The 24,228-nt window shown below is 39.8% G+C and overlaps 1 protein-coding gene across 1 annotated transcript; it reads right to left on the reverse strand.

Moving 5' to 3' along the window:
* Nucleotides 1–1,911: 1,911 nt before the first annotated feature.
* Nucleotides 1,912–21,104, reverse strand: TMEM61 (transmembrane protein 61). Its single transcript, XM_070939517.1, has 3 exons — nt 21,026–21,104; nt 5,083–5,501; nt 1,912–2,525 (listed from the first exon to the last, which is right to left on the reverse strand). Exons 2-3 carry the CDS (start codon nt 5,430–5,432, stop codon nt 2,234–2,236), a joined length of 642 nt encoding a protein of 213 aa, XP_070795618.1. The 5' UTR covers nt 5,433–5,501; nt 21,026–21,104; the 3' UTR covers nt 1,912–2,233.
* Nucleotides 21,105–24,228: the final 3,124 nt, after the last annotated feature.

Raw genomic sequence — 24,228 nt, forward strand, 5'->3', positions numbered from 1 at the left:
TCCTTAATGAGTGTTCCAACTCCCTTCCAACTCTTATTCTGTTAAAATAAAAATCCTGTAGAGGATTTTGACTAAGCGAAATCAAACAAATCACATTCTGGCTTGTCAACCCAGCCAACCAATAAAATTGAATTCTGGGCTTGTAAAGCAGAATGCAAATTCAGTCTAATTATGTAACTCAATTGAATGTAGAGTCATATTCTCTTGGAGCAAAAACCAACAAAGAGCTAGGGGGAATTTTAAGGACTTTATTATAACAGAAATCGCTATGGACCACAGTGTCTTTGTTATATTTTATTAGCCTATACAAAATGGACAACTACATGAAGGTCTGACCTGCAAAGCAATAGCTATAATAATAAAATATAAACCAGCTAGTTATGTGTGTAGTTATGATTCCATTGGATCATATGATGTGGTAAACTGCAATAAGGATCCACTGAAAATCCAACAACCTTAACAAGGTTAGTGTTTATTATAAGCCATGAAATTCACACATAGTCAAGGTTAAAAAAAAAACTGTATGTCGCTAGGCTTCAAGGTTGTATATGTATAAGAATGGCTAATATGAATGCAGCTTTCTTCCTCCTGAAGTCACTAATGAAACATTCATGAATATTTTTGTCCCATTGGATTTGAAACCTAGAATTTGCATCTCAGAAGATTTCTTAGGTTCCTGGTTCTCCATCTTTCATATATGAGGTTCTACCAATCCTTCCATCAAAGAACCCGAGTCTCACCAAGTTAGAAATAAGAAGTCTATTTTTTAGTTACTGTATGTTTTAAGGTCATATCAAAAGCAGTAATGTTGTTGAAAATGATGTTTACTGCTACATTTATAAGAGAAAGCTAATTTGGGCTGATTTAGTGAGAGAAACATTCCTTAAACACACATCAGGGAATACATTAAGAGAGATTGTTAACTAACACAAAATGTTATTTTGTTTTCTAACTTTTCTGAGAGAATTCCAATTCTCAGCTCCAGAATAGACATTGCTAATTTGCTCAGTTCTCCACGTTCATCCAACTTGACTTTTCTTTTTTCTTTTGCCCGCTTCTCTTTTCTTTCTCATGGGGTCTTTCCGAATTGTGAAATAAATTATGTCCCATTTGTGGTTTTTCCCTGCTTGCACATCACTACAAGCAACATCTTTTTATGCCATATTCCCATGATGCTACTTTCATCTCCTTCCCAATTCATAAGTGAGACAGGCTTAAATCTCCTTGAGCTACATCAGTATTAAAGGAGTATTTCCCCACTTCTCCAGCACTGTCCAAAGGCGGACTCAAGAGATACAGGTTTTTACCCTAGGAATGGGAAGTCACAGCTAACTACAAATAGAAGGGGAAATGCCCAACACAGGATATGGGACTGCAGTGAAGTCAACCATGCTGGCATAATTTTAAGTTGGCTCAAAGATGAATGAAGAACACCAGTTCAGCAATGGGGAAAAGTCCTTAGACCTCTTCAGTGGTACCACCAATAGGATATGCAACACTGGCTGAGTTACATTGTACCAAACAATTAGATTAAATAGTAATAAAACATTGTCCCAGGCAACTTGATATAATAGTGAAAGCCAATAAGAGCATGTGTTCTTGTAAAGGATCTCAGAGGGGTTATATGAGAAAGCATATGTTATAAATGGGTGAGTGAGGTGTAAGAGAATTTTCATTGTTTAAAAATCATTTCATTCTCTGATTATAATTTTCCAGTGCAATCTCTGGCCACAGATAAATGAATCCTTCCAATTCAGATTTTTTTTTTTTTTTTTTTGCTGCTACTGGAAATGTTCAGAAAGCAGTTATATCCAGCTATATCCCATTATGCACATAAAGTTGAGCTGACCATCAATTGATAATAGATTTTATTAAGAACATTTTTATTTTTTCAATAACCATTAACCCAGAACCTGAATTTGTTGTGAACCTTCCTTCTAGGCCTGTTCATGAGCCTCTTTCAAGTAGTTCTCCACAAGTTAATTGTATTATATTTAGTTCATATTTTGGATACACCTCCAAAGAATCTGAACATCCATGAGGTTGACTGGATACATATTAATCACATACTACAAAACAATGTTGAGACTACCCTTGGATAATTTAGCAAAAGCTCCTACAAAAAAATATATACAGCAGTTATTTTATCCCAAAGTGCCACAATTAATTAAACGAAAACAAATATCTACAGCAATCCAGAAATTCCTACACAGTGCTATAAAAAATGCCTGGATCATCCATCACCCAAGCCTATGCTCTCATAGCTTGGGGGTGGAGTGTCACAGACAATAATAGCTTCATCCCGTGACGCTAAACTTGGCTTGGGTGGAATGTTCCGAAACAAAACCCCGTCAGAGGAACTGCGTCTTCGGCTCCCCTGCCCTTTGTGATTTTCATCCACCACCTGATATAAGGGCAGTCTGATCTCCTTTGAAATCTGAGACTGCATGTCACTGGAGGCATTTTCAGCAGGTTGACAATTCAAAGCCTCCTCGTAAGTGGGAATACTGGTGGCCTCCCAGGTGCTGAAACAGAATCAAGACCACAAAGAAAATCAGTTGGGGTGGGTGTATCCTAAAATCCAATATTTCATTCTAAAATAAAGTTTACAAAGACAAGCATGAGCACTGTTACCTGTTCTAGAGGAGCTAGAATCTTAGAGGGGGGGAACTATCTTCACTTGTCCCATAAAATAGATAGATAGATAGATAGATAGATAGATAGATAGATAGATAGATAGACAGATAGATAGATACAGACAGACCGAAAGACAGATAGACAGACAGACATATTAGATAGGGAGAGGGGGAGAATATAGAGATATATTCAAATAGCTCTGAAATTGTGGTTATATATCTCTGGAGCTAAGTCATGCTGAGCATAAAGAAATTTCCTGTAGGTTTATAAGAATGAATGAATCTGCCAATTTTGCAAAATCCTAAATTCAAATCTTTTACATCTCAAGTTCTTCCTCTGCCACATATGAAAAAAATATGCAAATACTGTATTAATAAAAACTTATTGTAATGAAATTCTCATCCTCCGGCACCAGCCAAGTTCCATAAATCATAATAATCTGTCCTTATCACCAGCAGGAGAAACAAAATTGAGGGTGCATTACAAGCTGCAGTTGAAGGAGGAGTTTACAAATGTTGACAACCTCAACAAATATATATATATGGGGCTCCCATTTTTTTCCTGCTCCACCCACATAACATGGTTATCCAAACAGAATGGGGAGGAAAACTAAAGTGCATTTGGCAGGATTTAGACTTTCTATGCCCAATCAAAGTCATACCCCTACATGATCACTTTCCAGGCTTTGAAGACAGAGTGAGGAAAATGTGAAAGTAAACAAAAATGTTTTCACCCTGTACCAGTGGTGAAATCACAATTTTTTTACTACCAGTTCTGTGGGCATGGTATGGCTTGGTGGGTGTGGCAGGGGAAATATACTGCAAAATCCCCATTCCCAGCCCACTCCAGGGGAAGGATACTGCAAAATCCCCATTCCCACCCCACTCTAGGGCCAACCAGAGGTGGTATTTGCTGGTTCTCTGAACTACTCAAAATTTCTGCTACCAGTTCTCTGAACTGCTCAAAATTTCCGCTACTGGTTCTCCAGAACCTGTCAGAACCTGCTGGATTTCACCCCTGCCCTGTACCAACAGAAACCATAATGCCTTTAAACTGGGGGTGCCCCAAAACCTTTACTCACTACAGAAAAACTCACTATTAGAAAACAGTGACTGAACGTGTAAGACAGTTTGAGGCTGTCTTACCCATTCAGCCTCTGAGAGCAAGGTAAGAAGCAGATCGTGCTGCAAATTTCTTCAGTGTTAGTGTAGTATTCACAAACAATGGACCTCAGCTTTTTCCACACTCTTAACAAACACCCAGTATCAAAACTCAAAGGTATGACCACTGATTAATCTTTACTGCATGGGCCATAAAACAGACCCATTTTTTTTCTATTGTATTTTACTAAACAACACGGTTTGTATACAGATAAAACTTTCGCATAACCTTTGCTCATCTCATTTCCTCTTTTTCAAGGGGGAAAATAATTTAGAAGTGGAAATAACTACAAATAGGGATTGTTGAAATCATCATGAAACCAGATTAGTCAGGCAGAGACTGCTCTACCTAGACTAAAAGGAAGAAAAGGGGTGAAAATGGCTGTAATATAGCATGTAATCATTGTTTCATAATCTCTGATATGGAGAATTAATTGGAGAAAGTAATTTTATCGTTAGGTATAAGAGTTACACTTTTAATCTCACCCTTCCCCAATCCTGGGAGAAAGGGGTGCAAGTGAATCAAATTTCTTTGTCAGAATCAAAATTCTAACAATTCAGCCATCTTGAGTTTCACAATCATATTTAAAATGGGCTAATAATACTCTTATTGTGTCACTGTTCAGTTTTGCAGAAATTGATACACTGACTAAAATGAAGTGCCTCAATATGATACCCTCCTAAAATTTGGACTATCGTTCTTATTGTGTCCAAACACTTGCTGTCCTGGCTGAATATTATGGAGTGGTAGTTTAGCACCTAGCTATCCTTGTTTTTGTCTCCAAAGCTAATCATGGTTAGGGCTGGTTAAAACGTGGATGTAAGGTTTGCAAAGAAAAAGGGCTATTGGCTAGACTAGGAATTTGAAAAACATCCCAGAAGGTAATGGCAAACTACTTCTATATTGACAGTTCCATAAAGTTACCAAAGTCAAGCTTAACTTGAATAATTTTACAACCATGTACAACACATTTATAAATCATGAAACTGAGGTAGACTACAACGGAGATATTCTTTTGGCAACAGTGATGGCTCAACAAGCATGACCTTTGGTTGAGAAAGGCTTAATGGTCTGCAAGAATAAATGTGGTGCTGGAAAAGTCTTCAAAGGAAGACCTGTTTCAGAATGTCATTTAGCTAGATGGCTTCTGACAAATTAACCTTCTATCCCTCTCTTCTCTTGTATGATGCTTCTCTTGAAGTAACACTTCCTGACAATTATTTGCTGGGCTAGTTAAAAGGCTTATGTTGATCTCTCAGGTCTGGCTACGAAGATCTTGCTAACCTGCATGTCTGCTTTTCAAGAGGTTCGACTGTGGAGTACTGAAGGTCACTGGAAAAATGGTACTGGTAGTGCCGGGAAATTATTCCAGCATTGGCTGACCAAAGGAGTCCAAACAGAAGAAGCAGCCCACCAATTCCACAACAGAAGAAGCTGATTGACCTGAGTACAGGACTGGAAGAGGAAGCCCTGGTCATAAGTTCCGTTTCTCCTTGAGGCGTGACTTTGGGATCACTGCTGGGTGCAGTGACCCCCATTTCACCATCGCTCCACCAAGCAAAGCACAGCGTTCCCGTCACCAGCAGGATAGCTCCAGCGATGGTCACTCCGTGACGCAAAGAAGCTATTGCCATATTAAAGACTGAGGCCTGTAGAGATTATAAAATACTTTACAAGGATAGGTCCTGGTGTCAACACTCAGACTGGAAAAGAAGCAAGAAAATGAATGGTGAGTAGATACAAGCAGACCATAAGACAAACAAAACAAAAGCACAAACTTTAGACTCAAAGAGAATCAATTAAGATTTATTCTTTGCCTTTTAAAATAGCCCAAAGCTTTCTTAATGGAAGAAAAAAATCAAATGCCATTTTGTGGCTATTTTCAATAAAAGTTAAACTTATCCTGGGAGGCAAATTTACAGCTTTTGCTTTTGAGATCAGTCAAATGGATTTATAAATCCCGCTACAATTTACAGCAAATTCATTTTATATGCACTTTTTACAGGGAAATTAGATGAAGTTACAGAATTTTAAGAAATCAATAAAGAAGATCCCTACTGTCTTACATATCTACCTATATCTTGATCCAAACAACACTAGGCAATCCTATTTTTACAGGACTTCATCACAGGTTCATTTTAAACCTTTCGTTCAACTTTGCCTACTCAGAGTGAAATACCGAGATGGTATTCAGTTCAGCTGTGAGCTCAGCTAAAATCTGACATTCATCTTAATGTGTATTCTCTTGCCATATGATTTTTGTATTCAGACGAAAAGATTAACACAAAAATCCCTTTTGTAGTAAAAAGAAAAAAGAAAAAAAAGAGAAAAGGATATAAAGGGTAATCTGTGCATTCTAAGCAATTCTGGAGGAGATTCAGATTTGAGAAGCCAATGTCATATAATCACACATAACAAAGGTTATGTTATACTTTTTTGATGCATATTTTCATTATCTCATACACACACACACGTCAATTCCTAACAAATCTCAAATTATACCATGACCAAGGAGAGGAGCTCACATTTGTTTTGTTCTATGAGATAAAGTAAATGGAATCTTGTTCGGATTAATATTTTTCTTATCAAGCACCTGTTGATATTTTTTGTGGTACACGGATGGCATAGTTTTCATTACATATGCTACCTGACGTACAACCATTAACGTGCAATTATATGTTAGTAGATAAAACCCCTATTATCTTGTGCTTTGGTAGCTTTTGGGTGTGGGAGCTCCTATTTTATGGTTGTTCTCCTTTTTCTATGTTTGGTTTCAGTTAGTATTGATGGGATCACGCCCATGGCCCCTCATTTGTGCAATGACTCAGAGCTCTACCTTCACCTTGTTCCTACTGAGCATCTCTACTTTAATTTCCTGCAAATGCTCTACTGTCACTCTAGTTTCTTTCTATTACTTCCATTTCTCCAATCCATTCTTCCCAAATTCAACTCTTGACACTACCAAGAAATTGATTTATGAATCTCTCACTGCATAGTTTACTAATCAACTCATTCTTTCACAACAAGCAACACTCTCTTATGCTTTCAGATTTATATATATTCCTTTGCCAGGTAACTGTGTGAAAAGTCTTGTGAGATCCAATTTGGGTCAGTCACAGGAACCAGAGGTTTACTGAATAAATCTCTGGTCCCAGTGACCGACCCAGATTGGAACTTGCAACATTATCCTGGGACATGCATATTTGCCTTCATTTGTGAAAACACAGGCTTCGACAGTCTACAGAATTTAGAAGCTTGAATTATCCAGGATTTTTAAACTCTGAAAAACTTTTATAAGGCTGGAATTAGCACTTTTGTCCTCATTTCTACACTCATTTACAGAGACGATACAAGGCATAATTTCCAAAGGTCAAAGAGGGCTTAATCAACCCCTATCTACCAACGAGTTTCCATTCTTGGAATGAACTGCCCCCATCCAATGACCAATAATTTGCAGATTGAGGAAGATTTTTTATTTTGCACATCCTGTATTTACAGCTGCTAGCACAGTAGCTAAATGTTGGAATGAATTCTCTCAAGATGCACCCCTACATCTATGTGCAATGTGAGCACTGTAATTATATGGGGGAGCTACTAACAGTGTAAAAAGGCTTGGTGTGAATCAGATGTTAATCATCATACATGTGGTTTCAAGTGAAATAAAAGGGCAAAATGAAATAAAGAAAAATAATGTTTCAAAAACTACCTCATTTAGCTGTTCATGTCAGCAGGATATAAAAATTCCATTAATGGTCCCATATATATATGATATATATATTAAGTCATGGTTCTACTTGGATATAGCATGAAAAACAGAAGGGAAGAGAAAGAAATAAATGTATTTATTCGGTTAGACATAATCTTTTACCATAAATAGAGGTAGGTGTTTGTTTATTGTCAAAACTTAGTAAAGAGAATGGCTGTGAAAATCTCTCCACTCTGTATTCACAAACAAATGCAAAAAGTGTAGATCACTAGCTTTATAGTGCGGAATTAGGAAGCCATGCATTCCAATAATTCTGTATAAACTGAGCAGTGCACAGTAAACGTATAAGTCAGGAACAAGATTCAACTCCTATATGTTAGTCCCAAAGTTCAATTCCTGGACCTGTCCTTACTACCTTTTTAAGTTAAAAGGAGGCTTCACTTATTGACCACGTGTTCAGCAATTGTTTAAAGTTGTGAAAGCATGTTACTTATGACCAGTCCTCAAAAGTTCTGGCTTTGCAATTGACTTGCACTTCCAATGGATACAGTGGAGTCACAATTGCATTATTGTTGTTTACTATTTTTCCTGCTGGCTTGTCACAAGCAAAGTCAATGGGGAAGCCAGCAGGAAACTCCAAAGCCGTTCTGGTAAGTCGCTCATTCCTTCCTGTGCTCACACCCCATCACACCCTCCATCCCCAGGTCTTCCTGCACTTGTGCACCATCTGCTCCCAAGGACCCCACCCCCACCCCAGTGATATCCTTCTGCTCCTTACCTGGGACTCCCGTTGCTTTCGACTTAACAACCCATGCATGTTGTGGCTAATGGGAGTGCCAGGATTGTTTTTGCTAAGAAACACAGTCAAGTGATATTGCATTTTACTACTGCATCACTTAGTGATGACAATCACTGGTCCCAATTGCCATCATAACCTGAGGACTATTATAATGGATTTTCGGATGCTTTTTTCTCAACCTTAAAACTTTCTGCCACCTGTTTATCAAATGTCTCTTTCTGGCTTGAGAATCAGGGGTTCTCATTTCACCTGCTTCTAAAATACATTTTCTAAAACAACTTTCCTGTTGCTGTGTTGGTATTGTATTTCCCAGAATGACAAAAATCCATGATGATGCAGAGGGATTGAAATCTAGAAAACTGACATTCATTAAATCTATGACAAGCAAAATTGCATTTCATTTGAATTGGGCTATGGGTGACTGAATTATGAGGCACTGAAAGAAATCTTGCATGATCTTATCCTTATCTAATGAAAAGATATTGTAAAATCAGGTTTTATTAATACAGTGACATTAGGTTTATTAAAGCTACAGACAGAATGATGATGGAAGTTAATGAATCCAGTATATTGTTTCAGTTCTAGATATGAATCTCTAAACAGTGAATCTCTAGTCAAGGAAAATAAAGCTGCTGTAGAGCTTGTCCTCTGCTGAAGGACAAAATATATACCCTTTAGCCAAAAATAAATAAATTAATTAATCAAAGCATTTATTAGTCAATTATATTTGGGGGGGGGAACAGAGTTCATCCCATCCTCATTAAAGTCTTTTCTTCTCTATTTACTTTAGTTCCCAGAAAATCTTGGTGGCACAGATTCTTACATCTATTAAATCCATTTGGATCTCTAAAGTTGGAGTTATGCTTGGTAACATGTTCAACTTAGATGGAAAAGAGGAATAACAAGAGCTTTTAGCTTTGACATAGGTCATCTTGTCAGTTTCTCCTCAAGATATTTGGAAAGCATTTCCAGTGGTACTTTGAGGAAAAGAAGCACTATGGCCAAAGCTACATGACCCCTTCATGTAAGAATTCGCTCTATTGAAACAATTTGTACTGATTTTATAGGAATATCATGTTTATAACGTGATGTAAGAATTCGCTCTATTGAAACAATTCGTACTGATTTTATAGGAATGTCATGTTGTAGTTCTGTCAACTCCTTCTAAAGTCTTTAGAAGGATTTGCATTATACAGGATTGCATTAAGCCTGACTACCACATCTGAACAGTACTAATTAATTAATGTTATTGAAATAGTCTGTTTTCGGTAAATTGGATTATGGGATCAGGCTCCTTGCATCTCAAAGCTTTCATAAAGTATCTCTCAACATCTTGGATAATCCAGACCAAACTTTCAAAGCAGTGTTGTCACTGCTTCCTCTTCAGCCCTTCTAACCAACTAAAAAGAGGGAACATTAACAGATTAAGGCAGGATACATTCCTATTTTATCATTTAAAGACAAGAGACAATTCTAGATCAGGAACAGGTTACCATTTTGCATGGGAGATGTTTTAAAAAATAAGGGGGAAGTAATTAGTGTAATTTTATTGTAAAAGATGGTGGCAATATTTTTCAGTCAAATTTTTCTGAAGTGGCACAATGCAAAATAAGTTTGTTAAGCTTCAGTTGGATCAATTTTGCATTTTGAGGCCAAAGACAAACCCTTGTAAAATCAAACTGCTCCAAATGATAAATTTTGTAGCCAAATTTTGGTGGGGCAAAGTGGGAATGATCTAGGAGCCACAAAATAGCCTCTAGATTGTCTGTTGCTGCAGTCCAGTCTTCCCCAATTTGGTGCCTCCAGACATAGGGATAAAAAATTCAAATAATCTTAAAATAGCAGGGCTAATGGTCAAAGATAATGAGAGGGAAAGTTTTATAATATCTGACGAAACCTGAATGGGGAAAAGCTCCCAATCACAGGCTTGCCAATTGTCCTTTATTTCTATGAAAGACAATGTAAATTGTTTTTTTTTTAAAGTTCCACCATTGTCTCACAAAGAATACTAGTTGATGGTTCCTAAGAGGGCCATTTCACACAAACTTTCTCCAAATAAGACCTGCTATGCTCATTGTCATTTAGGAAGCATAAACAAAATAGAATCCTAAAACCTTGCAATGTGAAATATCTAATTCAAACTTAAACTCACTAGGCAGATAAGAGACTAAGCAGGCAATGTTGGGCTGTACTGGAAAAAGTCTGAATTGGCTAAAAGCATTTTCTTCTTCGTTTATATCTTCGCAATGTCCCAAACTCTGATGATAAAAAGTTAGTTTGGCCTTCACATAAGGGCAAGGCCTTAGATGAAATGAAGAGGAGTTTGCCCTTGTGAATGGAAGAGCCAGAGATAATAAACCAAAGTGTAGCTGAAAATGGAGAGTTTCTTTGCAGTTCAGCCAAGACCAGTTTGCTATTATTATTATTTTTTTTGCCATGTGAAACAACCCAGCAAATATTCTCCAGTTCAACGTTCCAGGATGATTTTTGTGGGGGAGGTTAATAGCTGAACACATGTTCTGTCGCTTACAAAATAATAAGAGAGTGACAGTTTTATAGGAGGAAAGAAAGAAAAAAAAAGAATTTTTCCCTCCCTGGCAAAAAAAAAAAAAAAAAAAAAAGCTGCAACAGCAACATTTCCAACATCCCCAGCCCACGCAGCTAGGAAAGGAGGAGACACAGATACAGTGGGTCCCCTCACTGAGAATTGCTACGGTAAATTCTGTGCAAGTCTTCTCGGGATTAAAATTTCTAAGCATCAGCCACAGTCCAATGTACTTAGATTACATTTTAACTATCCCAACGGGCCTTCTCATCATAAAGAGCTTTTTGAAATATATTTAACAAATTAAATCTTTAAATGGGACCTGCTGGAAATAAAGCAAATTTGTTAAGGGTGAGGCAATCCTAAAGACAAAATCTGCTTTTGGAAGTCGGATACAGTTGGATGCATAAAATAAAGTGATTGGTCCTTCACTTTTTTCTTTACAGAAAAATTAACGTTCTACCCCTAAAGTTGGGAAGATTAAAGACGATTCCCAGTTCAACACACGAGCTTTAAATAATGTTGGATGTATGCATTTTACTAGATGGTTGGTTGGCTGATTGGTTAACTTGTACACGACTGGCTTCTGTGAAATCTGAGTTCTTTGCAACAAAAAAAGGCAACGTAATCAAAGCAACGAAATAATACCTAATTATCATAATGCTGCCCCTACTCATTCCTAAAAGGTTTGGAAGAACTCTGTCCTCCAGGCTTTCTCCTAATATTTAAAGCATGTGCAATCCAAACTTTTTCAGGTAAGCTATTCTATAAGAAGAAACCACTCAGAGAAACCCTACCTCTGGGCCAACACACCTTCCCTTCACAACTGTGGGACATCTTCAGCTTTTCTATTTGCGGCACTGCTTTTATAGTCAACCTTAAGTTCCCTGAATTGCATTTGGAAGCCTACTGGAAGACAATGTAGCACCTGCAACACCCATGTGCTGTGGCTCTTACCTGTCAGCAGGTTAGATAGATAGTTAGCCTTCTAATGGTCTTCAAAGGAAACACTGCATATAATTCATTATTAGTGCAGTCCATTTAGATGGGGATGGGGATGTGAGTCATTTTTGGACCTCCAGCTAGGCATCCAATAGCCATGAGTCCAGAAAAACTCCTAAGCTGCAGATCTGTTGTTATTGTACATTGAATTTGATAATACGTGCTCAAGAATAAGCCCTGTTGAATATAATAGGGTCATTTGATTACACAATACAGTTACATTGTTGAAAACAGCAATTTTAAAATTAATCAGTAAGCTTAAACTCTGTCAGTAGATTGCCTTGAAATGTGTATATGTGTGTGTGTACATGTGCATTCAAGTCATTTTTGACTCCTGGCAACCATCTGGACAAATCCACGCAATTTTCTTAGCAACATTCTCAGAAGTGGCTTGCCACTGCCTTTTTCCTAGGGCAGAGAAAAGAGTGGCCCAAAGTAGCTTTATTCTTTAGACTCACAATTTCCTGGTTTTTAGCCTGGTATCTTAAACCAAGGGTCTCCAACCTTGGCAACTTTAAGACTTGTGGACTTCAACTCCCAGAATTCCTCAGCCAGCTTTGAGGAATTCTGGGAGTTGAAGTCCACAAGTCTTAAAGGTTGGAGACCCCTGTCTTAAATCATTACAACAAACTGGGTCTCTTGCTCAGAACTAGCTCTTTAAAATTTGGGTCTTAGCAATTAGATTGATAGGAGTTTATAGAAATGCCTAGTTTACATGACTATGCAAAAGCAAAAAGTTGCAGTTTGATGTTAATGCTTTATTTTACTGCAATAGAGGGAGTCGGAGGTCAACGCTTTTTTTTCTTTTTCCCAGCCCTTCCTCACTTCCCTTTCGCCTCACAGTCTTCCTATTTACTTTTGTATTTTGTACCCTACCTAATAACCTAATAAAATGTTAAGAAAAAAGAAACCAGCTCTTTAAAATTAATTTTCCAGAAACATGATTGGAATACTTTTAAAAACCCAGAATTTGAATTCACAATGTTGCATTTGCTACTTAGAAGAAAGAAAAAATGTATGGCAAGATCAACAGGGATGGTGCCGATAGGACACTCAATGCACTGACCTCTCCCATGCATTGAGACTATAGTTGCAAAAGTGCACGAATGGTGCATGAGGGTGAACCAGGCCATTAATGTGGCAACGTAGCAACTGTAGGAAGTTAGCACCCACCCCTTTCCTGGAATAGTGAAATATTTTAGGAAATATGAAAAAGGCAGAATATTATATTTCCCTGGATGAGAAATATGAGAAGCATATTTTACAGACAAAGCAGCTCCCACCTTCCTGCCCCCCACCCTTTGTCAATGGGTCATTAAGGCCTGGGCCAGTCTATTCTACATAACAAAGATCTACTTCCTTCAGGCAGAGCCATAGTAGGAATTGCCAAAGATAGGATTAGCCCTCTACACAATAGCAGCAGAAACTCACCACATGTGACCTGGGAAGCACATGTGACCATCAGCCAGCAAGGCCCCCACCCCCTGGGAGTCTGACAACCAATCAGGATACTCTTTCGGGGCCCCAAGAAATGCAGAGCCAGAGAGAGTATAAAAACCCGAGGATTTACTGTATCTGCCCTTTTTCTGTTCAGGAACTCAAGCCATGTGATCCTGTCCACCATTAAACCATCTTTCCAAGCAGTCTCCATGTTTCCAGTGTCTGTTTTCCCCACTTGGAGCAGAACCCAGAAGGATGTTTCTTCCAACACAACCAGCTGCTGAACATCACTGGAACATGGGCGGTCATTATCATAAATACTTGCAATCTGTACCACTGCTCATCTTTCTCCTGAAGGAAGTTAGCACCCACCCCTCTCCTAGAAGAATGAAATATTTTAGGAAATATTAGAAGGGCAGAATATTTCCCCTAAAAGGAAGGCAGAAACTCAGGCCCCCCATACATACCTTTGTCAATGGCCATTAAGGCCCCAGCCAGTCTATTCTACATAACAAAGGTAGGATTAGCCCTCTACCCATCTAGCAACAGAACTCACCACATGGCACCTGGGAAGATTATATCAGCCCGCAAGGGACACAGACAGCCTACAAAGCTAGCTATGGCCTCTGACAGCAACCAATCAGGATACTCTTCCTGTGCCCCAGGAAGTTCAAAGCCCAGAGAGGGTCTAAAACCCAGGGACTCTCAGCATCTCTTCCCTTTTTCCCCAGGACCTCAAACCATGTGGTCCTGTCCACCATTAAGGCCATCTTTCCAAGCAGCCACCATGTTTCCAATGTCTTTCTCCCCACTTGAAACTGAACCCAGAAGGACATTTCTTCCAACACTCCTATGCTGGTATCAAGACCTTAAAATTTCTTAAAGGGATTCAATAGCATCAAATCTCTCTTTCTTTGACCTCGTCACCAGTCTCAACACAATTTCTATATCAGGGTGGCAATCCACAATCTACATGTAGTCTCATTTACAACCCTGGAATTTATTTGTTAATTATTTGTTAATTAATTTGTTAATTAAACCTATCTCATAAAACTAAAACTGTTCTGGGGAGTGCACTACAATCACTTAAAGCAGCAATGTATAAAAAAAACAATCATCATAAAAAGTATAAAAGTCATATATTTTTTTAAAAAAGCACTTTAGAAATTCTAAAAATATACAAAGCACATGGAGACAATAAGAAGTTCAACCACTGTAGACTCACCTAACATTCTGAATCCACAATAGCTGATCAGATCCACAGAGAGAGTATGGGGAGCTAGTTTCATCTAATGGTTAGGCACCAGGCTAGAAAACAAAAGACTGTGAGTTCAAGTCCCATCTTAGCCATGAAAGCCAGCTAGGTGTTGTGGTCCACCAGCAGCCTGAGGAGCTGGCAGCGGAGTCGGACAGTGAGGAGGCTGGGGAGGACAATGGGCCAGTCCTGGAGTCAGGGGAAGGCCTGGATGAGGGCTCTGAGTCATAGGCAGAGATGGAGCCAGGGCCATCTGGGAGTGATGCGCAGACTCTGGAGTTTCCAGAGGCGGACACCAGAGAGGCAGAGGAACAAGAAGAGCCTGTTCCTAGTGCATGCATGCGAAGAAGGCAAGAGCAGCTAAAGCAAAAAGGACGACTCGGGAATAAGGCCAGGAGATGATTGGTCCCTCCCATAAGACTTAAAAGAGCAGCAACAGCTCTTGGGCTCTTTGTAGGAAAGCAACGTTGCTACATTTGTTTCTTGTTGGCAACTCTTGTTTCTGAACTTTGTGGAGCTTTGCCAAGAAAAGCCTTTGGCAGGGTGCCAAAGGTTTGTGATAAGGCCGAAGGACTTTTTCTGAAGGACTTGTTTTGGAATTAATTTGGACTAAGATGAGAATGAAGTAATTCTCAGCTGTTCTAATAAAATATGTTTGTTTAGGACTGATTGTGTCTGGTAATAACTACTTGGGTCTAGGTCACAACACTAGGTGACTTTGGGCCAGTCATTCTCTCTCAGCCCAACCTACCTCACAAAGTTGTTGCTGTGGGAAAAATAGCAGGAGAAATATATAGTAAAGATGGGATGCAAATAAATAAATAAATCACAGACGGGCATAAGCTTTCTTCTATTCTTGTTTTGTAACAATTGATCTTTAAGGCACCCAATCTTTGATTCTGGAGGTTAAATGCAGTCAGGAAAACTAGTAGCTACCGAGAACCCTCCCTTCCATAAATTAGTCTGGAGTCCTTTTAAAACTGTTAGAATTGATAACCATCACTTCACGCATGGCAAGTCAACTGAACAATCTGCAACGGATGAGACGCACCCTGGGAAAATCACCTTTATGATCATCGTATCTCTCCTACCACCTATGAGTTGGATTAATCCAGAAAAGGACCTTTTTATAAAAGCCACAAAAAAATCCTTTGCCATTATTAAATATGCATGTCATAAACAACTATGTACTAGCAGCTGTTAAATTATTCAAGGCTAAAATATTGGCCTCGATGTATATGGTGCCCAGTTAGGTTGTTATAAGGGTGCTTTTAAGATAGAAGCTACCTAATCCAAAATTGTAAAGGCTATAATATGAGTTCCTTACTCCACCTTAACCAGTTGGAATTAGGCTGCATTTCCTTTGGAGCACACCTAAGACTTTGTCGTGAAGAACATTATTGGTTCACTTCATCTTATCAGACAGGTGTGAATCTTCCCTAAAAAGACAAAACAATCTTCACCTGGTTTTCTGAGGTTTTTCTTTTCTGACATTAGTTGGTCCCAGCCTTGATAAATTATAGTTGCCCTTTTGCTGATGATCTGAAGCTTAGATCTCCAAGCAGATCTCCCACTTCCATTACCGCATAATAGCCACTCTCCCCTGTTCCATTCCCAGATACCTTTTTATCTTTTCCCATATTTCCCATAGGAGATTATTCACTTTGGCCAAATCATAAAAGTACATGTAAGGGCAATAACTCATATTATAGAAATGTGATTAAGAAGACTACACTTGTATATGTTCTGATACAGAAGTAAAATCTGTTTCACATGTACATATAATAAATGGATGTTAGAACTCATAATTCACATCCTCTGAGCAGGTCATCATTTTTCTCCTAAATAAACAGACTTCAGCTATTTCTAATAAAGTTACTCAATTTTTAACAATAGCCATGGCCTGCATGAATCATCTGATGCCCTACTCTGTTAATTGCTTCTGGCTTTTCTGTACAAGTTCTATTTTTTAAAAACTGTATGTCACTGTTTTATATTTGATGTATTGTAATATCCTCTTCGCTGAAATATTAGTTTCGGACAATGAATAAATGATGAAACTACTGTGTAAAGAAGTGGTGTTCTTTCTTTTTGGTCCTGGATCTCTCTGCATTTAGCTTGTGTGCAGAAATGGGCCAAAATTCCAGCTCTTAGTAGAAGACTGTGCAAATGGTTAGAAATGAACTTGGACCCCTCTCCCAAAAGACACAAATCAAATGACTAGCAGTTTCAATGCCTAGCATTTGTTCATATCCATGCGAATCACTGACTCTCAGAAGGCAGTATTGTAAGCCCAGCTCACAGCTGCATGTGAGGCTTTTTAATTCATAGGTTCCTGTATTCGGGTGAGAAACAGCTCAGTTTCTATCTAAGCATTGATAGAAAGATTTTAGCAGCGGTACTTTCTCCTCATAAAACTCTTCCTTCCCCTGCCAATTCTATAGAGAGGGACATTTATAGTTTTCTCAGGGTTAGAGTGCCCCAAAAGAACATATCCAGAGCCTCTAAATATGGTTTACATACTTTCTTTATCTTTATTTAGTTATACCTTTTGTCACCTGCCAACTGTCGAAAGTTGATGATAATTTCAAATGTCTTTTCTCCGATACAGAAATTCTGAATGGATTAAATTTCCACCTGAATATTATGTCCCCAAAGAAAGATCCTTAAACCTCAGGAAAAAATGTCATTTTCAGGAGGAAACTTGAAGAATGAGACAGTTATGTATGGCTTTTATAAACACTTCCAGGAAAGTCTAAATCACAGATGTCAGAAACATAAAACGATAGGTAATAGTGAGATGTCAGATTGTTCTAACTTGTATTTTACGTCTGTTACTCTCAGAAGGGAAATGAAGCCCTAACTAGTCTTCAGGGTACCTCTAGTTGAAGAAGGAAATGACAGCTCAAGATAGGCAAGTAAAAGAACACTTAAATGGTATCATTGATCTAAGTCTCCATGGCCAGATGAGCTATATCCTAGGGCAAGGGTCGGCAACCTTAAACACTCAAAGAGCCACAAAGGTCCTAACCGGAAGTCCCCTGTTCAAGTTTGGAGCCAACCGGAAGTCTGGTTCCCCCACCATAGCATTTCCTCCTAGTGTGGCATCCTTTTTCCTCTACCTATCCTAACCAAAAGCCCTATCAATTGTGGAGCCAACTGGTGACAGGGAGCCGTAGCAGAGGGATGAAAGAGCCACATGCGGCTCCAGAGCCGCGGGTTGCTGACTCATCATAGGGTAATGAAGAAACTAGCAGATGTGACCAAGCAGAACCACAAACAAGATGCCTGAAGTCCAAAGTAGGGCAAATAATGTTCCTATCTTCAAAAAAGGAAAAACTGAAGACCTAGGAAAACTACAGAGCTGTCAACTTGATGTTGACGCTGAGCAAGGTCCTTGAGCAAATTATCAACATGTTTTTGAGCACTTGAGTAGTAATGAGAACTTGACATTTGACAAAACCTCTTATGATATCCTCATTACTAACACCGTAAAATATAGGATAGTTCAGGGGTCCCCAACTCCTGGACTGCAGACCCGCAGCCCTTTAGGAACTGGGCGGGGCAAGTGAATGAAGCTTCATCTGTATGGGCACAGGATCTAGGTAGCATGTGAATCATGCCCCCCTCCCCCATTAATGGAAAAATTGTTTGCTATGGAACTGGTCCCTGGTACTCAAAAGGTTGGGGACCACTGGGTTAGATGATACAACCATTATATATATTCATAAGTGGCTGAATGATACCCACCCCAAAGAGGTGGCTCCATATCAGCTTGGAGATTTGCATCAAATACAGTGCCATGAAGCTCTGTCCTGGGCCTAGGACCAATATTTTTATTACTGACTTGGATGAAAGAAGGGATTGAGGAGAGCACGATCAAGACTACACAGGACACAAAACTAGGAGGGGTAGCTAATGCTTCAGAAGAGTAAGTGAAGGTTCAAAAAGAACTAGACCAGGGGTCTCCAACCTTGGCAATTTTAAGACTTGTGGACTTCAACTCCCAGAGTTCCTCAGCCAGCTTTGCTGAGTTGGGAGTTGAAGTCCACAAGTCTTAAAGTTGCCAAGGTTGGACACTGCTCTGAACAGTAGGTTGAAATCAGTGGTGAGTTTCAATTTTTTTTACTACCGGTTCTGTGGGTGTGGCTTGGTGGGCATGGCAGGGGAAAGATACTGTAAAATCTCCCTTCCCACCCCACTCCAGAGAAAGGTTACTGTAAAATTCCCATTTCCTCCCAATCAGCTGGGACTTGGGAGGTAGAGAATAGATGGGGGTGGGGCCAGTCAGAATTTTTACTACCGGTTCTCCGAACTACTCAAAATTTCTGGTACCGGTTCTGCAGAACTGGTCAGAACCTGCTGAAACCCACCTCTGGTTGAAACAGACAAGACTGAATTTAAGAGGGAAAAATACAAAGTCCTACATGTGGGGAGAAGAAATGAAAGGCACGTATGGGTTGGAGGACGGAGACCTGGCTTGGGTTCATGTGAACAGAATCTAGATGTTCTAACAAATTATAAACTAAACATTAACCAACAGTGTGATGCAGCTGCTGAGAAAGGTCTTGCTATTTGGGGGGTATTAACAGGAAGAACACAGTGTGTTTATAACAGGGCAGAACTGCCCAGTGGTGAAATCTAAAATTTGTTACTACTGGTTCTGTGGGCGTGGCTTGGTGGGCCGGGGGGGGGGGGGTAATGTGACTGGGTGGGCATGGCCAATTTTTTAAAATTTTATTTTTAAAACCATTTTTTCTACAATCTCTTCGATGAAGAGGTTGTAAAAAAATGCTTTCAAAAGGCTCTGACGATCCCAGCTGAGTTGCCTGATCGTCAGAGGCTTTTTTAAAAGGCCTCTAACCATCAGGCAACTCAGCTTGGATCGTCAGAGGCATTTAAAAGAAAAAAAGCCTCTGATGATCGCATGGCTCAGCTGGGCATGGGGGGGGGAGGGCAGGGATTTTTGCTACCGTTTCTCTGAACCACCCGCGTCCATCGCTACCAGATCAGGCGATCTGGTCCGAACCGGGAGCATTTCACCCCTGGAACTGCCCCATATTACCCTACCTTGGGCAGGACCCTCTTAGTCAGGTCGCTGAGAGAATACTGGCTCCAGTTTTAGGAACTCCAATCTACAAAACGAAGTATGTAGAGCTCAGATACATGTTCAGAACATGGCCATCAAGAAGGTGAGGGGACTAGCAGACCCTATGACAGTTAAAGGAACAGGGCAGGTTTGGCTGGTAAAAAAAAAAAAGAAAAAAGATTTAGGAGAATTTCAGTAGCCCTCTTCCAATATCTAAGGAGTTTATCACACAGAGGAGGGTTTGCTCTGGAAGGCAGGACCAGAGCCAATGGTTTGAAACTCCACAGAAGCAGACCCAGGTTAGAAGAGAAATGTCCCCATTGAAAAACTGTTCTAAGTTGCCTCGTGAAGTGATCCATTCCTTTCCCTGGAGATCTTCAGAGACTGGACAGCCATTTCTTTGAAATGCTTTAGCAGATCCTTCACCAAGTAGGGAGCCGAACTAGATGATCTCTGAGGTCCCTTCCAGTTCTACGATTTTATGGAAGTTCGTGCAAAACAGGCAAAAAAAAATTCTAAATTTCTTTATGCAGCTCTGCATGCTAAGCACCCATCGTTTCATTTTATGATACAATCCGCTCTATCAAAAACAGCTGTGGGGTATTAGAAGATCCAAAATGCCTGTCCGCAGGGAGTTGAGGCAACAACACAACAAGTTGGTTGAACAGCTTCAGGTTCACTGTGTGTGACTGTTCCTTCGGATTACCACCCTTCATGCTTACAGCTAATCCAAGAACAGCATTACCCACAACTGAGCAAAAGATGGTTTGAAGACTCAGCTCATCCTTATGACTCATTTTCAAACCCTGTAAACGGGGATGCCTGAATCTAAACCACTTTCTATAAATAAACCTGTGGGTAAATCTCATTCTTTTACTGTATAAAAAGCAAGAGAAGGAAAGTTTTGGCTGTCCAATGCACAAGGATAAATAAGGAGAAAGGGGATATAAAGTCAATACCATTTTCCATCATCATCATCATCATCATCATCAATCTGTCACTTTGATATGCCCCTTAGAAAAATCGGCAGGCTCTCTGGAAGCAATTCGATTCCAGAACCCCAAGTGGATCCGACCTCTTAGGCGAGATCCTCCTCAGTTAGGTTCAACTCTTTTTTTAAAAAAAAATCAGCTTTAAAGGGGAAAAAAAAAATAAGGGAAAACTCCTAATAGGCATTCTTTTCTCCGCTATGTTACAAGCGGCAAAATGGCTTAATTCAAGTCAGGAAGACATACTGCACAGTTCGTGAACAGCCCCGGTCAGCACGTAGCGCCTTGCTAGACACGCTCCCGCAGAAGCGACCAACCTTGCGCCTTCCCGCCCGTTTTGCGCCCACCCGGCTTGCGACCCCCTCCCGCCGCCGCCCCCCACCCACCCCGGAATGTACTTACGAATCGGCCGCAGTTTCAGGTGTTTCCCATCTACTTTTAAGTGGCGGTCCTCGCAAAACGGACGAAGCCACCCGCGGAGAGATTTCGGCGGCAGAGGAAAAAGCGGACTTGCAAGCGCGGCTTCTCGCCAGTTCTGACAGTCCTCGCCGCTAACTTTGAAAACTGCAACAGCGCCCTCCAGCGGGAAAAGTCGGGATTGTCTCTCCCCGCCCTACTTCTGTTGGAATTGGCGGGGGGGGGGGGGAGGACATCCCGGCGCAGAAATTCTGCGCTGATGCTTTCTGCCGAAGCGGTTTTTATCATTGTTCCTCAATTTCTAAGATGTGTGGACTTCAACTCCCAGAATTCCCCAGCCACCTGGAGAGCTCTGGGAGTTGAAGTCCACACATCTTAAAAGTTGTCAGTTAAAGAAACACGGCCTTATACTAATGAGGCAAAATGATCGCATTAAATACTCTTCTGTTCCACATCCCTGGACAAAAAGGAGGGGGGAAAGAGAGAGGGAACGCGGGTGGGGAGCCCTGCATTTCAGCACTTTTTTTTTTTTAATTTGATTTATATGCCACCCTTCTCTGGAGACTCAGGGCGGCTTACAATGCGTTAAGCAATAGCCTTCATACTTTTGTATATTTATACAAAGTCAGCTTATTGCCCCCACAAACTGGGTCCTCAATTTACCTACCTTAGAAAGGATGGAAGGCTGAGTCAACCTTGAGCCTGGCAAGATTCGAACTTGCAGTAATTGCAGGCAGCTGAATGTTAATAACAGGCTATTAGTCTGCTGCGCCACCAGGCTCACTCTTGAAGTGGGGCAGATATCTGAGAGGCGCCCTCTAACGTTAGAGAGAGCCTGGCGTAGAAGCGTAGGATGGTTTTAGAAAGTGTGCCTGTCTCTTTAAGAGAAAAGTGCAAAGCATCTCAATAGTTAATAATAACTCATTAACAACTCTTTTCTGTAGTTTTGGGACCTGGGGGCAGGAAGGGGACGTCAATGACATATTTGGGGTTTTGAGCACATTTAAAGGCCATTTTCTCAAAATAGCTTCCACAAAAGTCATGACTTGTCCTAAATATCTATTTATTAAAAAGTAAATTAGTTTTTCTCAAGTCTGGCAACTTTTAAGATGTGTGAACTTCAACTCCCAGAATCCCCCAGCCAGCATTGGTGGTGGCAAAATTCTGGGAGCTTAAATCCACACATCTTAAAGCTGTCAAGTTTGCCAATCAGTGAAATAAGTGGACAAAGATGCTTGTTGGCCACCCCTTTTAGTTGCTCAAGATGTTCTCTTCCAATGCAGCTAGTCTTCCTTTAGCATTTTTTTCTGAATATGTCACCATAATCCCAAACAACACACTTATCCATCATCCGTTTATTATGTTAACATTTTTCACACAGTATTGGAAATCCATGCAAGAGCCAGGAGCACTTTTAACATGAATGTGATATTTGAAGTTGATCCTTGGTTTTATAACATTTAATCCATTTAATTAAATAATTTATTATAAAATCAGGTGAGGAACAGAGCCATACCAGAATGAACAGAGGTTTGCCACTATTTTGGAAGAGGAGGAGGAAGGAGAAGGAGGAGGAGGAGAAAAAGAAGAAGAAGATAATAATAAGAAGTTCTTGGTTGATACCTAGGACGCTGGCAGCAACCTGTATCAATCATTAGCACCAGTCAATCGTATTTGTGATGCATTTTTGAATGTTCAGTTGACTGACTTCCATATTTAATGAAGATGATGATGATGATGATGATGATGATAATAATAATAATAATAATAATAATAATAATAATAATAATAATAATAATAATATCTGGATCTGGAGTCATACATTTCAACACCTGGGAGGAGGAGGAGGAGGAGAAGGAGAAGGAGGAAGAGGAAAAGGAAAAAGTAATAATAATAATAATAATAATAATAATAATAATAACAACAACAACAACAACAACAACAACAACAACATCATCTGGATCTGGAGTCATACATTTCAACAGCCCACCAAATTACCATTTGAAGAATCTCCAACGAAGTCATGCAGCTATTCATATCCGATTACTTGAAACATCTGACTCTAACCAAATCCTTTCTTTTACGACCATTTCTGCTATGTACCAATTTGTATTATGGAGCAAAGCCCACACAGTAGCATAGACTGCATGTCTTCTAGGCCAGGCAGTCATAACTATAGACACCTTTGCCTGGTTGATTTCGTGGCTGGATTAGCAAAACCAGATGAAAAAGCCACCCAGCATTTATATTCAGTTTGATTTTAATTTTGATACAGGCTTCCCAAGTTGCATATGTCCTTACCTCAAGCAAATCTGGCATCTTTCAGAGCTCTCAGCTAAAGCAAAGATTAATTTTTATTATCTCTGTGTTGCTGAGAAAAGAGCCAGAAGATTAAAGGAAACATAATCCAATAACAGAACTCTATTAAAAAAAATGCCATAAATACAAAAGAAAAGGGAGTTTTCAAAAGGGAAAAAAAACCCTTGGTATTAAAAAAAAAATGAATACCAAGAAAGCTGTTTCTCTTTTTATACTCTCCATTTTACTGATCCATCTGAACAATTCACAATTCAATCATAAGGTAGGGTTCCATCTCTGATTTTTGTAAACAGAATCCAAGGTAAAGGTCTATTTGCCAGCCAAAGACCAATCTTCACAGCATCTGTGGCAGGGGGAAGACGAGGAAAGAGTGGTGGTTGAATTAGGCAAAATAGGCAGGGCTATGTGGACAATTCTAGAATTTTGGCATAGAGGAGTGCTTGGGGTTTTTAGTATGGTAGATGGCAACACCTAGCTGGTTCTGGCTGGTCTTAAAAAGCTAAGTAGTATTGCATCTGATTAATACTTAGGTGTGAGACCATCAGAAATCCATGAGCCCTGGTGGCGCAGTGGTTAGAATGTGGTATTGCAGGCTAACTCTGCCCTAAGTCTGGAGTTTGATCCTGACCAGCTCAAGGTTGACTCAGCCTTCCATCCTTCCAAGGTTGAGGTCGGTAAAATGATGACCCAGAGAGTGCTGTAAATCACTATGAGGCGATATATAAGTCTTAGCGCTATTGCTTGGAAGCCATCTTTTGCATTGGATCTTCAGGCCTGCCAGTAGGCCTCAATGGGAGACTGCAAACTATTTGGAAAAAAGACAGTGGCAAAATTTTTCCTCACTATGGTTGAGATATATTTCTACAATT

Source organism: Pituophis catenifer, unplaced genomic scaffold, assembly GCF_029215685.1.
Source record: "Pituophis catenifer annectens isolate HBS135680 unplaced genomic scaffold, rPitCat1.0.hap2 SCAF_3, whole genome shotgun sequence".
Classification (NCBI taxonomy): domain Eukaryota; kingdom Metazoa; phylum Chordata; class Lepidosauria; order Squamata; family Colubridae; genus Pituophis; species Pituophis catenifer.